Raw genomic sequence first — 16,223 nt, forward strand, 5'->3', positions numbered from 1 at the left:
TTAAACAAATGTTTAAAGGCCTACAAAAGCCAGTAATAAAAGAATGGAATAATGACTAAATATCGTGAAACTAAGAAAAGGCATTTTCAGGAGTGAAACCATATAACGTGGATAAATGCGCAGAGAAAACCGTGCATTTAATGACATAGGCTACAGCTGCGTTCCCTGGTTAGTCACCGAAACAAGTATGTAACGCAGTGATGCACATGACCTTAATTCCGGTTTTCTGGCATTAAAAAGTCCACATTCATCTTTTTACATTTATTCATGAATTCATAGAGTGCAGAGGCTTGCGGACTGGCGCCTGAGCTCACCCCAACCGGAGCCTCACTCAGGCGGCTTGTGTGTCTTGGAATAGGTCCTAAAGCAAACAACAGGTTGGGATTGCTGCCGTCGATTATTAAAGTGTCCCAGGGACAATAGCGACTCAATGTTCCATTCGACACGCCTGAAGAACTCTTTGGAAAAAGGGCACAAAATGTGTCTCGATGGGGGCTTCCACCGCGATCGAGTCTGCGTGCTGCTTTCTTCATTCCTGTCTCCCGGGAAACCCAGAGATATCGCGTGCTTGATACAAGTCGATAAAATGTCCAACACGAATAATAGGCCTAATAATACTAATAATTATTATAAAATTAATTTCAGCCACAGCTAGCTAAAGTAATCGTTTGAAACATGTAACAAAAATAATTATTTCTTATATAGCCTATAGATAAAATGTAATAATTTGGATTAAATTCAGACTTTAATTGTTCAGTAATTAACCCCCCCTGAAACCACATTTCAAAGTGTGAAACTGAATCCACAAGCATTTCATTTTTAAGTGTTTTCCATAATACATGAAACAAATAAGACTTCTGATTTTCTAAATATCAGAACAGGTGCACACTTAAATGCATCTCTTTTTAAGAGATGTCTTCTGAAAATCTACTGAAAAGGCATCAGAGGCGACATCTAGTGGACATGTAATGCACTTACCGTAGATCAAGTGTTAATTTTTTTGAGAATGAATTTGAATAGAATAGAATGAGGCATTTATATAGCGCTTTCATATACTACTGTACACCCAAAGCGCTTTACAATCATATCAGGAAATCTCTCCTCAACCACCAGTGTGCAGCATCCACTTGGATGATGCGATGGCAGCCAGAGTACAACGGCGCCAGTGCGCTCACCACACACCAGATACAGGTGGAGAGAGGAGAGAGAGTGATAGAGCCAATTCAGTGGATGGGGATTATTAGGAGGCCATGATGGGTAAGAGCCAATTTGAAGAGGAATTTCACCTCAATTATCAAAATACAAACAGCCGTTTTACTGCAGTTCGTCATACAATAAAACATTCAACACCTTGAATTTGAGTGAAAGCCTGTCCAATGTCTAATTCTCTAATTTGATTTACCACAAGCTATCCTCTTTTTTCCATAGGCCTGCACTGTAAAAAAAATAAAACAACATATGTTTTCACATTACTGTAAAATAAGTTACAAAACGTTCAACTTTTTTTACATTTTTTATAAATGACCCAAGATTACAAGTCAGTTAAATATAATTTAAGTTGATAGGACTTAAACATCCAAGTTGATTGTACTTAAAAATTGAAGGCAGCAACTTTTTTTAGAGTACATGCAGCATAAAATGTCTGGAATTGCACATCACTCCTTGTACTGTACATGAGCTACAGATCTCAACTGCATGCCAGCCTTCACAGGTGCTATGTGCTGTAAGTGTAACACTTTTTATCATTATAAAGACGAAAAAAGACCATGTTGGTGCATCAGGGTGTTTGGTAAAAAGTATAACATTAAACAATACATACAAATAAATAACATAAACAGAATCGCATAACTTGGCCTACTATATCTGGAACACGATGACAGGTTCAGGGTCAGACTCGGCGACAAACTCTCCAAGCACTAGAGCATGACTTGAAACGCTGTGGTGCCTTTCACTTTGACCTGTAGTGCATGAATCTGGTTCACAAAGTCAAAAGCCAAATGTGGCTAACCTTTGACCACATCCTTCATTGTGTTCAAAGCATCAGCTCATCCTGAGGTGGAAGGGATAAAGTAGAACAGTGTTACTCTTCACAGCATTGAGAGACATTTCTGATGATACAGACAACACCACAAAAACCACTGTAGAAAACATGTTTATTAGACAAATTATACACAGAAAGCTTTGCCACTTGTAACAGAGGCCTCAGTTTGTTCCATTTGAATAATATGCAACACATACAACAAAATAGGCCTATATTAAATACTGTACATTATAATCAGTTGAAAATGATGTAATCCTGTACAATTCTATGTATGAAATTAAAAATGTTACAGGCATAGCAGGTTTTGCATGCTTCTTTTACGGGGGAAAAAACCTTGCCTCCTTTTGAAAGATTCGAAAATCAAAATGGAATGAAGTCGAATGAAAATGTCTTCCCGCCAGAGAAACCGTGGAGAACTCCTTGTAATGTGAAAGTGGCTAACTGAGCTTTACAGACTCAGATATTATACTCTATATCTTCTTTAAATCCAACAAAAAAAGTATCTGCATGTAAAATATACACTTTAATGTCTCTTCATTTACTCTAAATAAAAATCTTTAAACTGATACTAAATAAAATTGCTCCTATAGTCTTTCATTAATCATATCTTAAGAAAAGTACATCTAGAATGCTTGCGTCAAAACACTGTTGCCGTTTCCTACACACAACATTTGCGAATTAGTCAGAGGATAACAAACTGAAAGCTCATTCTAAACAACTAACATTAGTAAATATTAATACAGTTTATGTTAGTGAAAAGGATTGGTTTGTTTTTTTGTCCTCAAAAGGTGTATTTTTTCTTTAAAACTTACCACACCTCAATGGCCTTGTTTAAACAATTAGCACTTAAAAAAAAAGTTAGATAAATATTACCCTTAACATTTACGAAATGAAATAGAAAGATATTTCAAATAACCCCTCAAAAGTCGCCACTGTAACAGCGTCTTCAAATGGCGTAGTAATAGGTTGAGGACTGACATTTGAACAGTAAAAAAAAGCCCCGTCTCCTAAGGCTCGTGTTAAGAACTCCTTTTAAAAACTCTCTCGCTCTTTGATTTCCAAAATCTATGACGCACAGCCGCGAGATTGTGGCATATACAATGAAGCTATTCTACAGAACGTTTTTGTCGAATCCTGGAGTACGGCTACAGAAGTGAATACAAACTCTTAATGGTGTAATGGTGCAAATCAATGAAAGATGATGGCACAGAAGCAATCTCAAAACTAATCATAAAAAAAGAGAAAACTAAAACTACAGACAGCTCTGAACATTTATTTTGTTGTTAAAACTCTCTGACCAGACACATTCCACGCATTAAAGATTTGTTATACTTAAAGTCAGTAAGAGACATTTAGTAGCATTTGTTTCATCCCTCCCTACGGTATAATAATGTTTATTATTTTTTATTTCAAGTTCAATCGAGTCTTTTCCACAGAGTGTCCGTTTAAAGACTCAAAGTAGATCTCGACTTCAGGGAGAAGGCAGAGAGGATGAGAGGTCCTTAGAAACACAGTCACTCACTGTGAGGCTTCCGAGAAAAGCAGGTTATTTTCTCTCAGTTTAGCAGCGCCTTGTCGAACGCTTCAGCTAGAGGGAGCACTGAGCATTAACAGAGCGCTGAGAAGAAGCACAATTCAGTCGATGAGTTGACAAGATTCTTCTAAACTGAGTTATTGCACATCTGGGAAACACTAGGCAGAGTCTTTTTCGAAACCCCTCCCCCCAAAAAACAACCCAAAACAAAAAGGTAAACATACTATCATTGCAACATTTGATAGTCTTTTTTTTTTCTCTCCCCACAAAATCGAATGTGGCAAACAAAAGGCAAATTCATTTAGTTCACAGAGAAAATCTCCCGACAAACCACAATGACAATAATGATCATTTTATTCCATCCTCGTCCTGTCGACGAGTTCGGTCGGGACAAGCAAGCTCCATCGCCAAGAGCAAAAGTCAAGAGAAAACGACAACCAAAAAGGAACATTTGTATTTACATATATCTCTTTTTTTGTTTCGAACTCGCAGGCACAGGAACTCCTGCAGTCTATATGGAGGTGCCCCTGTCCGGGTCGTTGCCGTAGCTAAAGTTGGGGGCGGGGGTGGGCTGATACGGGATGCTGGACATTGTCTTGACGGGGCTGCGAAAGAAGCCGCCGTTGGGGGCTCGCTGCCGGAAGGGCCCCCCAGTCCGGTGGTCCTGCACGGCCCCAAAGGCGAAGCCGGCTGCGGCTTTGGCCGACAGGCTGCGGCTGAGAGTCTGGATCTGCTCGGGGATGAAGGTGGTGGTGGTGATGTGCGTGTTGCGGAAGTCGCTGATCTGCTCCAGGGCCTGCCGGGCGGCCGGGAGGGAGTCCATGTCCAGGGGCGTCAGGTCGATGGAGGAGGTGGAGAACTGTTTGTGGGGGCTCTCATCGTCCGTGCACAAGCTGTTAACCCGGTGATGAAGGTGCTCCAGGTCGATCTCCTTATCGTCCTAGAGGAGGGGAGAACGGGAGGAGGAAAGCGGAGTGGGGAAAATAAGGAAGGAGAGAAGAACAGGAGGAGGAGCGAAGGTTGTTATAGGATCAGAAGAGAAAAGAGGTGTAAAGTGAAGGGGTGTGTATTCATAAGAGCAGATAGAGAGTGGGATGGTTTAGTGAAGCGGGACAGCACAAGGTGGTTAACAGGGAAACGGACGGGGGCGGTGAAGGAGGAAGGGAATGGTGAGCAAATGAGATGTGAAGGAAGTGTTTCGGATGCAGTTGGGAAAAGGAAAAATAAAATTTGGAAGAAGGTTGAGGGCGGATATCGATGAAGAATTAGCAGGCCCAATGAGGTTTTAGTGTTTGCATGAAAAGCAAGACAGAGAAAGAGGGGGGGAAGGTACAAAAAGGGAAACATACTGAGCTACGGTAATGAAAACACAGTCTTAACTAGAACTGTCCTTGGACTATCATCAACATGAACGTCGTGTGACAGATGGATCTTTGGATACGTAGATACAGTCTACAAAACCTTTCCACTTTCAAGCCATCTAAACCACGGTTGTGACAAAACTGTAGCTTATCTAGTATATAATAAGATAAAATATGTAGATTGCTTTAAAGAACTCACGAGGTGACGTGGGCTGACATTGTGGCTGCAGGGAGCTCAGAGATAAAATGGCCTCTGGTTTGGACCAGCATAAAGCACTTAGTTGATTCCAGCCACCAGCGGCAGGCAGCGTGGCCCTGAGTAAAGAGGGGAGGTGGGGGAACCTGGTCGGGCCGAGGGGGGGCGGGAGGTCAGGGGGGCAGTTCGTAGGTACCTGTCCTACCACCACGGTGGAGGAAGGCGGTATAATAGGGGTGAAAGTGTGAAGGGAAGAGGAATGTGGGAAGGCTGTTACATGTGGTGTTTTGTTGACCTAAACAGGGACCTTGTGCTTCAAAATACTTTGGTGTGTTTTGAAGATGATAAATACCCTTATACTTTTCTTTTTGGGGCATGGTGAGATTGCATTATGAGTCTAAACCTATGCATTTTATCTTGAGATTTATTCACTGTCAGAATTTTTTTTTGCAAAAATGGTATCTTTAGGGATACAACAGCTTGTCACTGGAACACCCTTAAAGGGACAACTTGGTGTCTTATCAAGCCCTAAAAAGAGCAGTTTAGTAAGTTAGAGTAGAAATATGAAGGCCTATCTATAGCCTGTAAACTGTTAGTGTCCCGGTAGTGGGACACTTGTTCCACTTTTGTATCGCCTATTTTCCTTAACACGTATTTTAGTATTCATCATAAATAAGGTATTATTCGAAAGCTTAAATACTCAAAATTCATCCAGGGAAAACCGTTTTGAAATTAGGTAGAAGTTTTGCCAATTGTTTTCCTGAGAGTGCAGATATTGATGTAACACTAGTGTGAAATCTTTAAACCAGTGGTTCTTAACAGCTATAATGGAGCTGCAGAAGCTACAGTCTGCAACTGTCCAAGTATACATGACAGAATGTGTAATTGAATCTCAATCTGAAGGATTCTATACATATGCACGTCATCTTTGTCTTCCGGAGCATGTGCACAACGCAAAGGCCAATAGGTATCTATAACATGTAGCCGAGCTACAATCGCATTATCTAGGTCTGTTGGTCCAACTTCACAAAAGCCAGATGAGTATGATTCAGTCAGACTAAAGTGGTTACAGTACAATTTAAAAAGACACATTTTGCTCTAATCTATCTGGAATCAAACTTTTACAGTTTGTAAGTACCCCTCCCCCCTCTCAAAATTTGAGAATAAATACTGAATTAGGCACACCAATCTTAATATTGAACAAGTTTTGCAAACGCCAGCCTGCTGGGCTGCTCCTCATAAGCTACACAGCTCAAATAACTTCCTGTCATGTTTGCACTGTGATTGTTTTTGTATTCTTTTAGCCAATTTTGTCTAGTCACTATAGTTTGTTACTAATGGATTGATCTCTGTGGGCTTGAACAAGATTGGTATTGAAAACCGCGCTGTATTATTGCATTTCGGGAAATAAATGGTAATGGCCTTCCTTGTAGCACCCAAGTGGATTCTCTCCCAGCAGCAAATGTGCGATTGCTTAAGTCCGTACAAAACTTATCCTTGCGCATTTCATAACCTACGTGGGCTCGAGGCTTGGAGAAGTGTGGAAAGAGTGTAGCTCAGTGCTGGCAGAAGACAGTTCGCGACGGGATGGCGAACGTGTGCCTCAGCTTGGAGTCGAGGGGTGTGGCGCAGCATGCAGGTGACAAATGATTGGAGGAAGGCCTGAGCGTGAGCATGATGTCAGTCTGCGGCTCATGACACGGCTCGTCTTGCCTCACAGACGGTCCGTCTGCTTGTGTCTGTGTGCGTGCGTGAAAGGACATGACCCAACAGATGAAGCAGGCAGATGAGAGGATGGGAAAGAGGTTGTTTTCAGAGAGGTGGGGGAATGAATAGAAAAAGACAACAAACAAACAGTCAGCACACAGATGTTTTTTTCTTTCTTTTTTTTTGTTATGTCCAAGGAGCCAGATACCTGGAAGTGTGAGATGGTAAAAATGGCATTTTGCATTTCTCTCCCACCCCTCAACACAGAGTACTTATCTATAAAACAAAAATCAACAAAATAAAAGTAGTTTCAGGCTTTGACAGCAGAATAACATGATTGTTTTGGTCTTTTCTGAAAAATAACCAAACATTTTCAGAGTAATGACTGACACAGATCGCTGTTTGGCGTTCGGCGGCCTCTGTTAATTATGCGGCCACATGAGGTCTGACTTTCAAATACCTACTACTACTATAGCCACTCTGAACATAATAGGAATAAAAGCAGGCAAAATATATTTTTTCCTTTTTTCTTTCTTCTAAGACTGAAAAACAGTCCGTTATTTGAATGCAGACCTCATACCGTGGCCTAGAAATGTAGAGGCACCGCAGGACTCCAGACAGCCACAATATCAATGACACAGCAGACATCTGAGGTGAAGAACTTTTCATCATTTGTTTTTTTTAGGAATGATTAAAACACAAAGCTTGGCATGTGAAATGGCTTATTCATAAAGCAAAACCTCCAGTTCTCTGGACCGCCTGCTCGTCCTCTCTGGATTGGCAGGTGGTGCGCTATAAAAACATTTGACTTGGGTGGAAAACGGTTATTCATCACTACGAGGTGGAACTCGTTTTGACGACTTGTCATATCGAATCATTTCTGACCAATTGCGACACCACAGAAGGAGCCGTGACGGCGAGATCACAGAGAAACAGAGAGAGGAAACAGGGACAAACTAACACCATGGCATATGCAATGTGTGTGTGTGTGTGTGTGGGTCAGACACAGACACAAGCACAAAGTCATTCTATTGTTCTGATGTGCAATGAACTCAGTGTTAGCCAGGTGTCAAGAAATATCACAAAGAAAAGAGGAAGCAGTTAGGAAGATTTAAGGATGTACCAAGACAGCACTGGGACACACCAAAAAGAAAGTTGCATCATGCTGAAAGATGGAAGTATGGTTTTTAGGATGTGCCAAAATGACATTTAGGAAAGACAAAATGACAACAAATACTGCAAAAATCATTATCTTATTCAGTATTTTTGCCTTGTTCAAAAATTATCCAATTCTCCTTAAAACAAGATCATTTTTTAAATTATTTAAAATAAATAAATAGAGTATAATCAATTTATTAATTTAATTTAGTATTTCAATGTAAGTTTATTTTTATTACCACAAATATATTTATAAACCTAACTCGTTAAAATATTTTCTGAAAGCATAAATGATTAGACTGGAAAACAAGTCAAAAATACAGTAAAGCAGTAAAGAAGTCTTAAATTAACTCTGCTATAAACCAAAGAGCTTTAATTGTAAAACCAAAAACATCTGTGAGATGAGTGTGATGTGTGCTCATTTTTAGCGTTTGTCTTGTCTTGGTCGCTTTTGGCATTAACACGTCTCGCTCACTGAACCGTGTGTGTGTTAAAACGTGTGCTTATCAGCATGTCTGTGTGAATATTTGTGCAAAGCTCTGCCAAGCTTCTACTCTGATGGAACCGTCTGGAAGAGTGCTTCGAGGAATGAGCCCAAATCAGCATGATCCAACCACTGGGGCAGAAAGGAGAGGGTTCAAGAGTGACTGCCAAAGCGCTCCACCCTACATGAGAGAATCATCTCTGCGCTCAGTGTTACATCTTCAACTACACCACTACATTAGCTAGAACTAATGACTTAACAGAAGGTCCAATGTTAACTTTGAGGCCAATGGTAGGTGAATTTATCAGCTAAAATGAGATTGTATTGCTCTTCATATTTGTATTACTTTTATTAATTATATATTTGTCATATGACAATGCATATTTGTGACAAAGTGCAATGTATAGTGCAGCATAATACAAAAAGAATATTATATAATATACAGGTGAAACTCAAAAAATGTGAATATCGTGCAAAAGATATTTCAAGATATTTCAAGCCTTTATTTGTTATAATTTGGATTATTATGGCTTACAGCTTATGAAAACCTTTTCACAATATTCTAATTTTGAATTTGGGGTTTTCATAATCTGTAAGCCATTATCATAACAAATAAAGGCTTTAAATATCTCACTTTGCATGTAATGAGTCTATATAATATATTAGTTTAATCTTTTAAGGTGAATTACTGAAATAAATTAACTTTTGCACAATATTCAATTTTTTTTGAGTTTCACCGGTATAGTACCATTCAAAAGTTTGAGGTCAGTAAGATTTTTAAAAAAGAAATTAATAATTTTATATTCAGCTAAGACGCATGAAACTGTTCAAAAGTGAGTTAATACATTTATTATAACAAAAGATTTCCATTTCAAACTTCTGTTCCTTTCAAAGAATCCTGAAAAATATGTATAATGTTTTAACATTGATAATACTAATATAAAAAATTGAGCACCATATCAGCATATTAGAATGATTTCTGAAGGATCATGTGACACTGAAGACTGGAGTAATGATGCTGAAAATTCAGCTCAGCCATTATAGGAATAAATTACTATTATTTTATAGAAATAATATATTCAAATAGAAAACAGTTATTTTATTTTGTGTGTGTGTGTGTGTGTGTATATATATATTTTTCACAATATTACTGTTTTTACTGTATTTTGTGATCAAACATGCAGCATAAGAGACTTCTTTCAAAAACATTTAAAAAATCTTACGACCTCAGACCACCTTTAATAAGAGGAAAAACACTTAAGACATCTTAAATAAAGCCCTGATAATACATTTTTCATGTGCGAAAAAGTTATTCAAAAATGCCAAGACAGAAGATTTCTTTAGTTAGTAGATAGTTTGTCTGTGCTTTAAATCCCTCACATAGTGAGGTCAGACTATCGATTCAATCCAATTCAAACCATGTAATGTCACAGTTCCCAATAAAGTTCCCGGGCCATTTTAATTCAGTGTTACTTTGGACCTTGCTTATAAACAAGTGCAAATGAGCCATTCAGCTTTTTATGACTTAAATCTGCTAATTGTGGCATGCTGTAATAAAAAAAACTAACAGGTTGAAGCTCATCTGCCATTTCTGCAGGGAACATAATTTGTCCATATAAATGTCTGAACATTATGGTGAGCAGTGGAGTGGACGGAGCAGGGATGAAGGAGAGCCGCTCTTCTCATGGGGTCATGAGCGTCCTGCTGCTGCTGCCCCTGACAGATAAAAGCTGCTTCATGGCGGGAGGACGGAAGACAAGAAAAAGCCCCTGACCGCAGATCAAAAGCACTACTTTGTTTTTCAGGTGGAACGCTGGAGATGAAATGCTGTGTTTTTGGCCTGTGGAGAGTCTGATGACTCAGACCGGAGGGGTGTGAGGAGAGGTCAGGTGTGTATGTCGGGGGTGGGTGGGTGATGGGACTCGATTGGAGTAATGCGGGAGATGGGGATGTAATATCAGGAAAAAGAACACCCACAATATGACAGCTGCAGAAGATAACAAGGAGCCATAAACTCATCAAATCAAAGAAATGCGTCAAGAGCAACATCACAAAGGTTCATTCACAGCCATATGAATGTGCTGTCACTGCTACGTCTGTTACATTGAAGTGTTGTCATGTGAAATGCAAGCAATGGGTTTATTTGTTAATTAATGTTAACCGGATTCCAACAATAGGCAAACAGTTGTAAGAACAAGAAAACAAAGAAAAACAATATGTGCAAACACATTCATCTAAACTGATCTTCGTGAAATTAGCTATGGGATATTAAAGAAAAATTAGAGCCTCGTCCTAAAGTAATTATCTAGATATATGCAGCTTTTATCAGCACGTATATTATTTAGCACCTGTTTATTTGTTCTTTTTTTCTCAACAGAGCTCTATTACAGTTAATGTGCTGGGCAGGCAATTGAACAACATTGTGTTCTTTTTGGAGAGGTTTGTTTAAGTGCGCTATCAGAAACAAATTATTTGAAGAAAAAGTGCTTTATCTACTGCTTGTAATGCTGACTATTTCTCTTTTTAATCTCGTGTCTTTTTTTTTGTTAATGTTACTAATATCCTACCAAGGCTTTGATGGCGTACGACCGGTATTGATTTTGCTTAACTGTTTGTTCCAAGGCAGATAAGTCCACAGGATTTATGTTATTTACAGTAGAAAGCGTCGAACAAACAAAATGCAGTGCGACGTGTCCAGAAGTCCAGAAGGATGGTGTTATTAAAGAGTGTTTGTTAGGTGTAAGTCTAGATTGGTTACGATTGCTGAGCAATATTGCAACTTGTTGCATTAATACAGAATGATTTGAGGTCACAGGGGTGTATTATGGCTTAAATACTACAATTTCAAAAGTGAAAATATCTTATTAAAATATTAATAATTATTATTATCATCTTTTGATTTGCGACTATCGCATTCCAAATACAAGAGAAAATCATCTAATTTCTGAAGTATAAAAGCCATTGTATTATTAAACTAGCTACAAGGTCATTTAATCAAAAATTTTATGAATATTCAAAATATTATTTTATATTAATTAAATTTATATTATGTAATATACATTTTATACTTCAGTACCATTTAATATAATATAAATGGTAAATTATTATTTTAGAGAAAATGACGACTTTTAATTTTGGGATTAACCATTGCCTTTGACGGGAAATTTAGGAGCGATGTTGCTGAACTTCTGTTCTGAACTAAAGTTCTGAAACTATATTGGATCCCATCTGGTCTTGGCCAGTTTGACAATCTCCATAGTTATTGTATTTAAACATGTTCCACACTCTTCTGTTCACGATAAGCTAATGATCAACCTCATCCCTGTTCTTAAGAGTTTAAGACTCTTACCTCCTTCGATGGGACTCTGGAGCCTTTCCTTCGCGTCCACCAGGTTTCCACCGTGGCAATAAGACAGGAGAGCACTACACCGGCTGCTAGTACAAAGAAGACCCCAGCAAAACTGTGGATGTCCAAGGCGCTGGCACTCTTACGAGTGCCCACAGGTGAGTACAGGTCACACGGACTGTCCCGCGGCCACCACTTCAGCTTCAATATGTCCATGTCCCCATTCTGCTGAAGCTCTAAGATCCTGGACACAGCAAGAAAACAGACACACATATGGATGATTCTTTATTCGGAGGCACTTTTCAAATTACTTTATGTCTATGTTACAGCATTAATCCTGGAATAAAGGTCATGAAGAATCCATACCATCACATATTAGGCGTATTTCAAGAGGATTTTGGCTGGAAGTGTAATGGTGTGGATTTCTGATATTGTGTGTGATGATATTTTTTTGGATGGATGTTTTTTTGTTGCCATTTTGGACAATTTGACTTGCTAATAAAACAAGTTACCTAGCAGTTAATTAACTTTGAACTTATGAAAACAGCTTTGTTTCTGAATTATTATAAATCACTAACTTGTAATCATTTATAATTTTGTTCTTATTGAGGTTCTTGAAATCTCAGTCACAAAATGAATTGTGGTTAATTCATTTAATATATCAATACTCCCAGTTTCTGTTAATAAAAACAAGCAACTTTGTTAAAATTACAGCAGAAATACCACAAATATACTATATCCTATAAATATCCAATAATGAATTGAATATTGAATACTGTCTTGGACAACAGGGACCTACAGGTCAAGGTTGAGAACATTCTTGACCTGTATATACATATATATATATATATATATACATACATTGTATATAGAAATTTTAATTCCAAATGCTTGATGACAGCAGTATTAAAGATAGCAATTTATTAAAAACAAAAACCTTTGACAATGCATAATAATATAAAAATGTATTGAAAATTATGATTTTCTTGAATATGTGCAAAGCTGAATTTTACTGATTTTAACTTATACAGTATGAAGTGTAGAGGAAGAAGCTCAAAATAAGACAATTCAGGCAATTCCTGCACTTTTTAAAAGAGGAAAAGCCAAGGTAAGAGACCCCATTAAAATCCACTACAATCAACCATCTGAAACTAGTGTATTCCTATTTAAAATGACAGGAGACAGAAAAGTTCCCCTTAACTAAAGTCGGCTAAAGTAAGACAAATATAAAGCTTCTTTTTATAACTGAATGCTGCACTCCATGCCTGGACATTTACTACTGGCCTAAATACATGCATGAGTATGCACAATTTTATTGTGTCGCATTACAGAAATGGACTGTGTTATGGATTGAAATTTAATGTCAGATTGCTTCATTCTTACACATTAATTGAGCCACTGAGATCTGTGTAACACCCTATAAATAACTCGTAATGGTCCCAGTCTGTTCAATGGCATCTGTTGCTGCAGTGATTTACTTTTTTTCCCCAACACCAGGGGGCAGTGTTTCCTCAGAAATAATGGCATCTTCCTCGCCATAAAGAATGAGTGTGTTCTGATGTAGTGATGGCAGTTTGTACTAATGCCAGTCCAGCGGCTGCAAATGAATGATAATGAATACAGGACACAAAGGTTTAGGAGAATTTGCCTCATTGATTGGCTGATCTGTATTGCGTGGCGGTCTCTCTCTAGCCTGATTGTCTGCAGTCAGGAGTCAGCGCACATTTAGCCCCAGAGGAGGAGACTAGCGCGCTTCCAAGAGCCCATATTCACATCCAAACTGCAGCTGCAGCAAACACTTATCCAAACAGACACACACACAATGGAAATGTTCAGAATTCACAGTAACACACAATGCTGTCTAAAATCCTGTTCAACATTTATTCAAAAAGCTACCCTTCATTCTTTATATCCATATCCCTGTCTCATAACAATATAATACAGGAGTAAAAAAAAAAAAAGTCCTATTGCGCTCAACAGATGGAGAATGACCCATCCACATTCTGCTATGGACACAGCTCACAGGACTCACAACAAGGTGGGCCAATGTTGAAAGATTTGCTTTATAGATCACATTTTAAACGTGCCAACAACATTTAGCAATGCAACACCGCCCACATATGTTGCATTAGAGGATTCGGAGTGCGATAGCAGAGACCTGAAACCACAATGAGGACAATTCAAGAGAACAGCACAAAACATACCTGGGGAGCTGTGATCCAGCGCCATTACAATGCCAAGTGCTGTGACTGAGTAAGCAAAGTTGTAATCAATGTCCCACCGATGGAATTGTTACAGTAACTCAAAATCAAAAATGAACATCTCCCTCAAGTCGTAGTACTTTTAAAAAAGCACCTTGACTAATGCAGTATATTCCAGCTATTGAGAAGCCATGCGATATCTTTGTGTTGCCAATATTCACAAAATAATCACGCTTTGCAAATATATTTTGAGAAAAAACTATCATCATGAGTGAACCTAAAGGAACATTAAAAGATAAAAAAAAGTACAGCATGACTGCTTTAATGTAATCAGAAGGATGCAGGTGTGTTATTTTAGTATTATTTAAATACTATTAACAGTATTTATTCATATTTTGAATTAGATTTTTTTTTAATCTTTCATTATATTTTTAGTATTTTTATTGTACTTGTAGTACTTAAACTTAGTTAGATGTCAAGGTTAATTTCTTTGTCTGCATTTTATTTTAGTTCAGCATTTTTTTTAAGAGCTTTAGTTAACAATAACTCCGAAATGTCTTCGAGTGAGGTTAGATAAATGATCCCCCACCGTGGTGACAGATATGTACATTTAGCTATTTTAACATTGGTGCATTTTCCAATTTATGTTTTCATTTTCCATGGTATTAAACTGCTGTGATGAATGAGTTCTGAGATGAGATGTCTTGGTCTTCAGTAACACACAGCTATTCCTTTAAGACCTCATTCCCACTGGAGGTCACCACAGAACAACTCCTATCACAGGCATATGGAACGGCCTAACCTTGAAAAATTAGTCTGTGACATTTATGAGTGTTGCCATGATGGATGTGTCAACACTTGGTGGGTCAACATGCCATGCGCTGCTTCAGGGCTGAGATAATAGGTTACATCTGACCACACTGATAGGATGGCAAGGAGGAGGCAAGTATGGCTTGTGTAACCATTCTTAAAGGTAAATTCTATTCTATTCTATGCCGCTTTTCAACCCAAGTCTAATACAAGTGTCAACATTCAAGGACTTGTGTTGGAAAGAGCGTTTCTGACCTTGTGGTTTTCCAGCAGCTGGTACTGGGCAAATTAACAGTCTCTGTGTTTAATGAATTAACACCCTGGCGTTTTTAACAAATGAGGAGTGGTGAGATCCACAGGAATTAACACCAGGTACTTTTCCTGTGAGAACTGTCCAGTTTGGCCCTTGAGGAAACGCCACATGTTTGTCTTCATACGTCTCAGGAGAGACATGACAGTAGACATCTCAGAGGGGACCAGATTTTAGCTTGTTTGTTGAGAAGATAAGCCCACTGATGGCCATATGCTGAAAGATTTTAATTTTTTTGCCTGCTCACTTTTTTCTTCTTTTTTTTTTTTACTAAACTTCTCTAAAAAAGTTTTTGACTTGGATTTTCCCCCCCTCATGCACTATAAATGTAGCCTGGCTCCGCCCTCCTACGTACTTCCGCTCAATTTTCATTTTCCTTCAGTACTAGGTCTGGGATTGTGGTATATTCTTGGGTTTTCTCCGATACATTTTTTGCTGGTCCAATCAGCGAACAGAGGAAGTGGCTGAGAACAATGACGTTGAGGTTGTGCGCTAGTTTGAGTCGTCATACGTCATGACCAAACGTTAGCGATTGGTTATGGCAGATCCAGAGTGACTCTGGGCAGATCCAATACTTTTAAACTTCAACAGAGGACCCACCTTCAAGGAAGTTAACGCTTGTCAATGGAGAGAGGCCAGACTCTCTGTACAAATGAAATGTACGAGAGTCTGGTAGAACCAGGCTACTATAAATGTCCCTTTTTAAAGAAAAACTACTTGATGAGCATGGATTTCTTTCTCACATTGACTATGTTTACATGCACACTTTTTTTAGTTTCAATCGGAATGAATGAATTCTGATTGATGAATCCGACCGTAGTGTTTACATGAACGCTAAATAAAGTCATCCGGTTGAACCGCTGTGCCATGCTGCTTATATTTGTAAAAACGACCCATTCCTGCACCCAAAACAAAGTGTCTGTGGATGAGAGTATCAAGTGAGGCCTGATGGGGATGTAGTTGAGTGGTAGGGGAATTTTAGAATAACACAACAGTCATTTAAGACATTATATTTAAAAACAACTTCAGCTCGTTCCGCATGTCATGCGTCTTTACGCCATTTCTACATTTTACA

General features: G+C 38.5%; 1 protein-coding gene across 5 annotated transcripts in view; it reads right to left on the minus strand.

The window, feature by feature from the left end:
* Positions 1–2,136: 2,136 nt before the first annotated feature.
* grid2 (glutamate receptor, ionotropic, delta 2) overlaps positions 2,137–16,223 on the minus strand; it is a 394,784-nt gene continuing 380,697 nt past the window's right edge. For 4 of the 5 annotated variants that reach the window (XM_079637090.1, XM_079637092.1, XM_079637091.1 and 1 more), the window contains exons 15-16: positions 11,831–12,071; positions 2,137–4,515 (exon numbers count right to left, since the gene is read on the minus strand). In XM_079637090.1, the coding sequence (XP_079493216.1) occupies positions 4,087–4,515; positions 11,831–12,071 (670 nt within the window). In that variant the 3' untranslated portion in view covers positions 2,137–4,086. Of the gene's footprint in view, positions 4,516–6,649; positions 6,872–11,830; positions 12,072–16,223 lie in introns of all 5 variants that reach the window. The other variant, XM_079637093.1, reaches the window with a different exon arrangement.

The sequence above is a fragment of the Phoxinus phoxinus genome, assembly GCF_949152265.1.
Source record: "Phoxinus phoxinus genome assembly, chromosome: 15".
Lineage (NCBI taxonomy): Eukaryota > Metazoa > Chordata > Actinopteri > Cypriniformes > Leuciscidae > Phoxinus > Phoxinus phoxinus.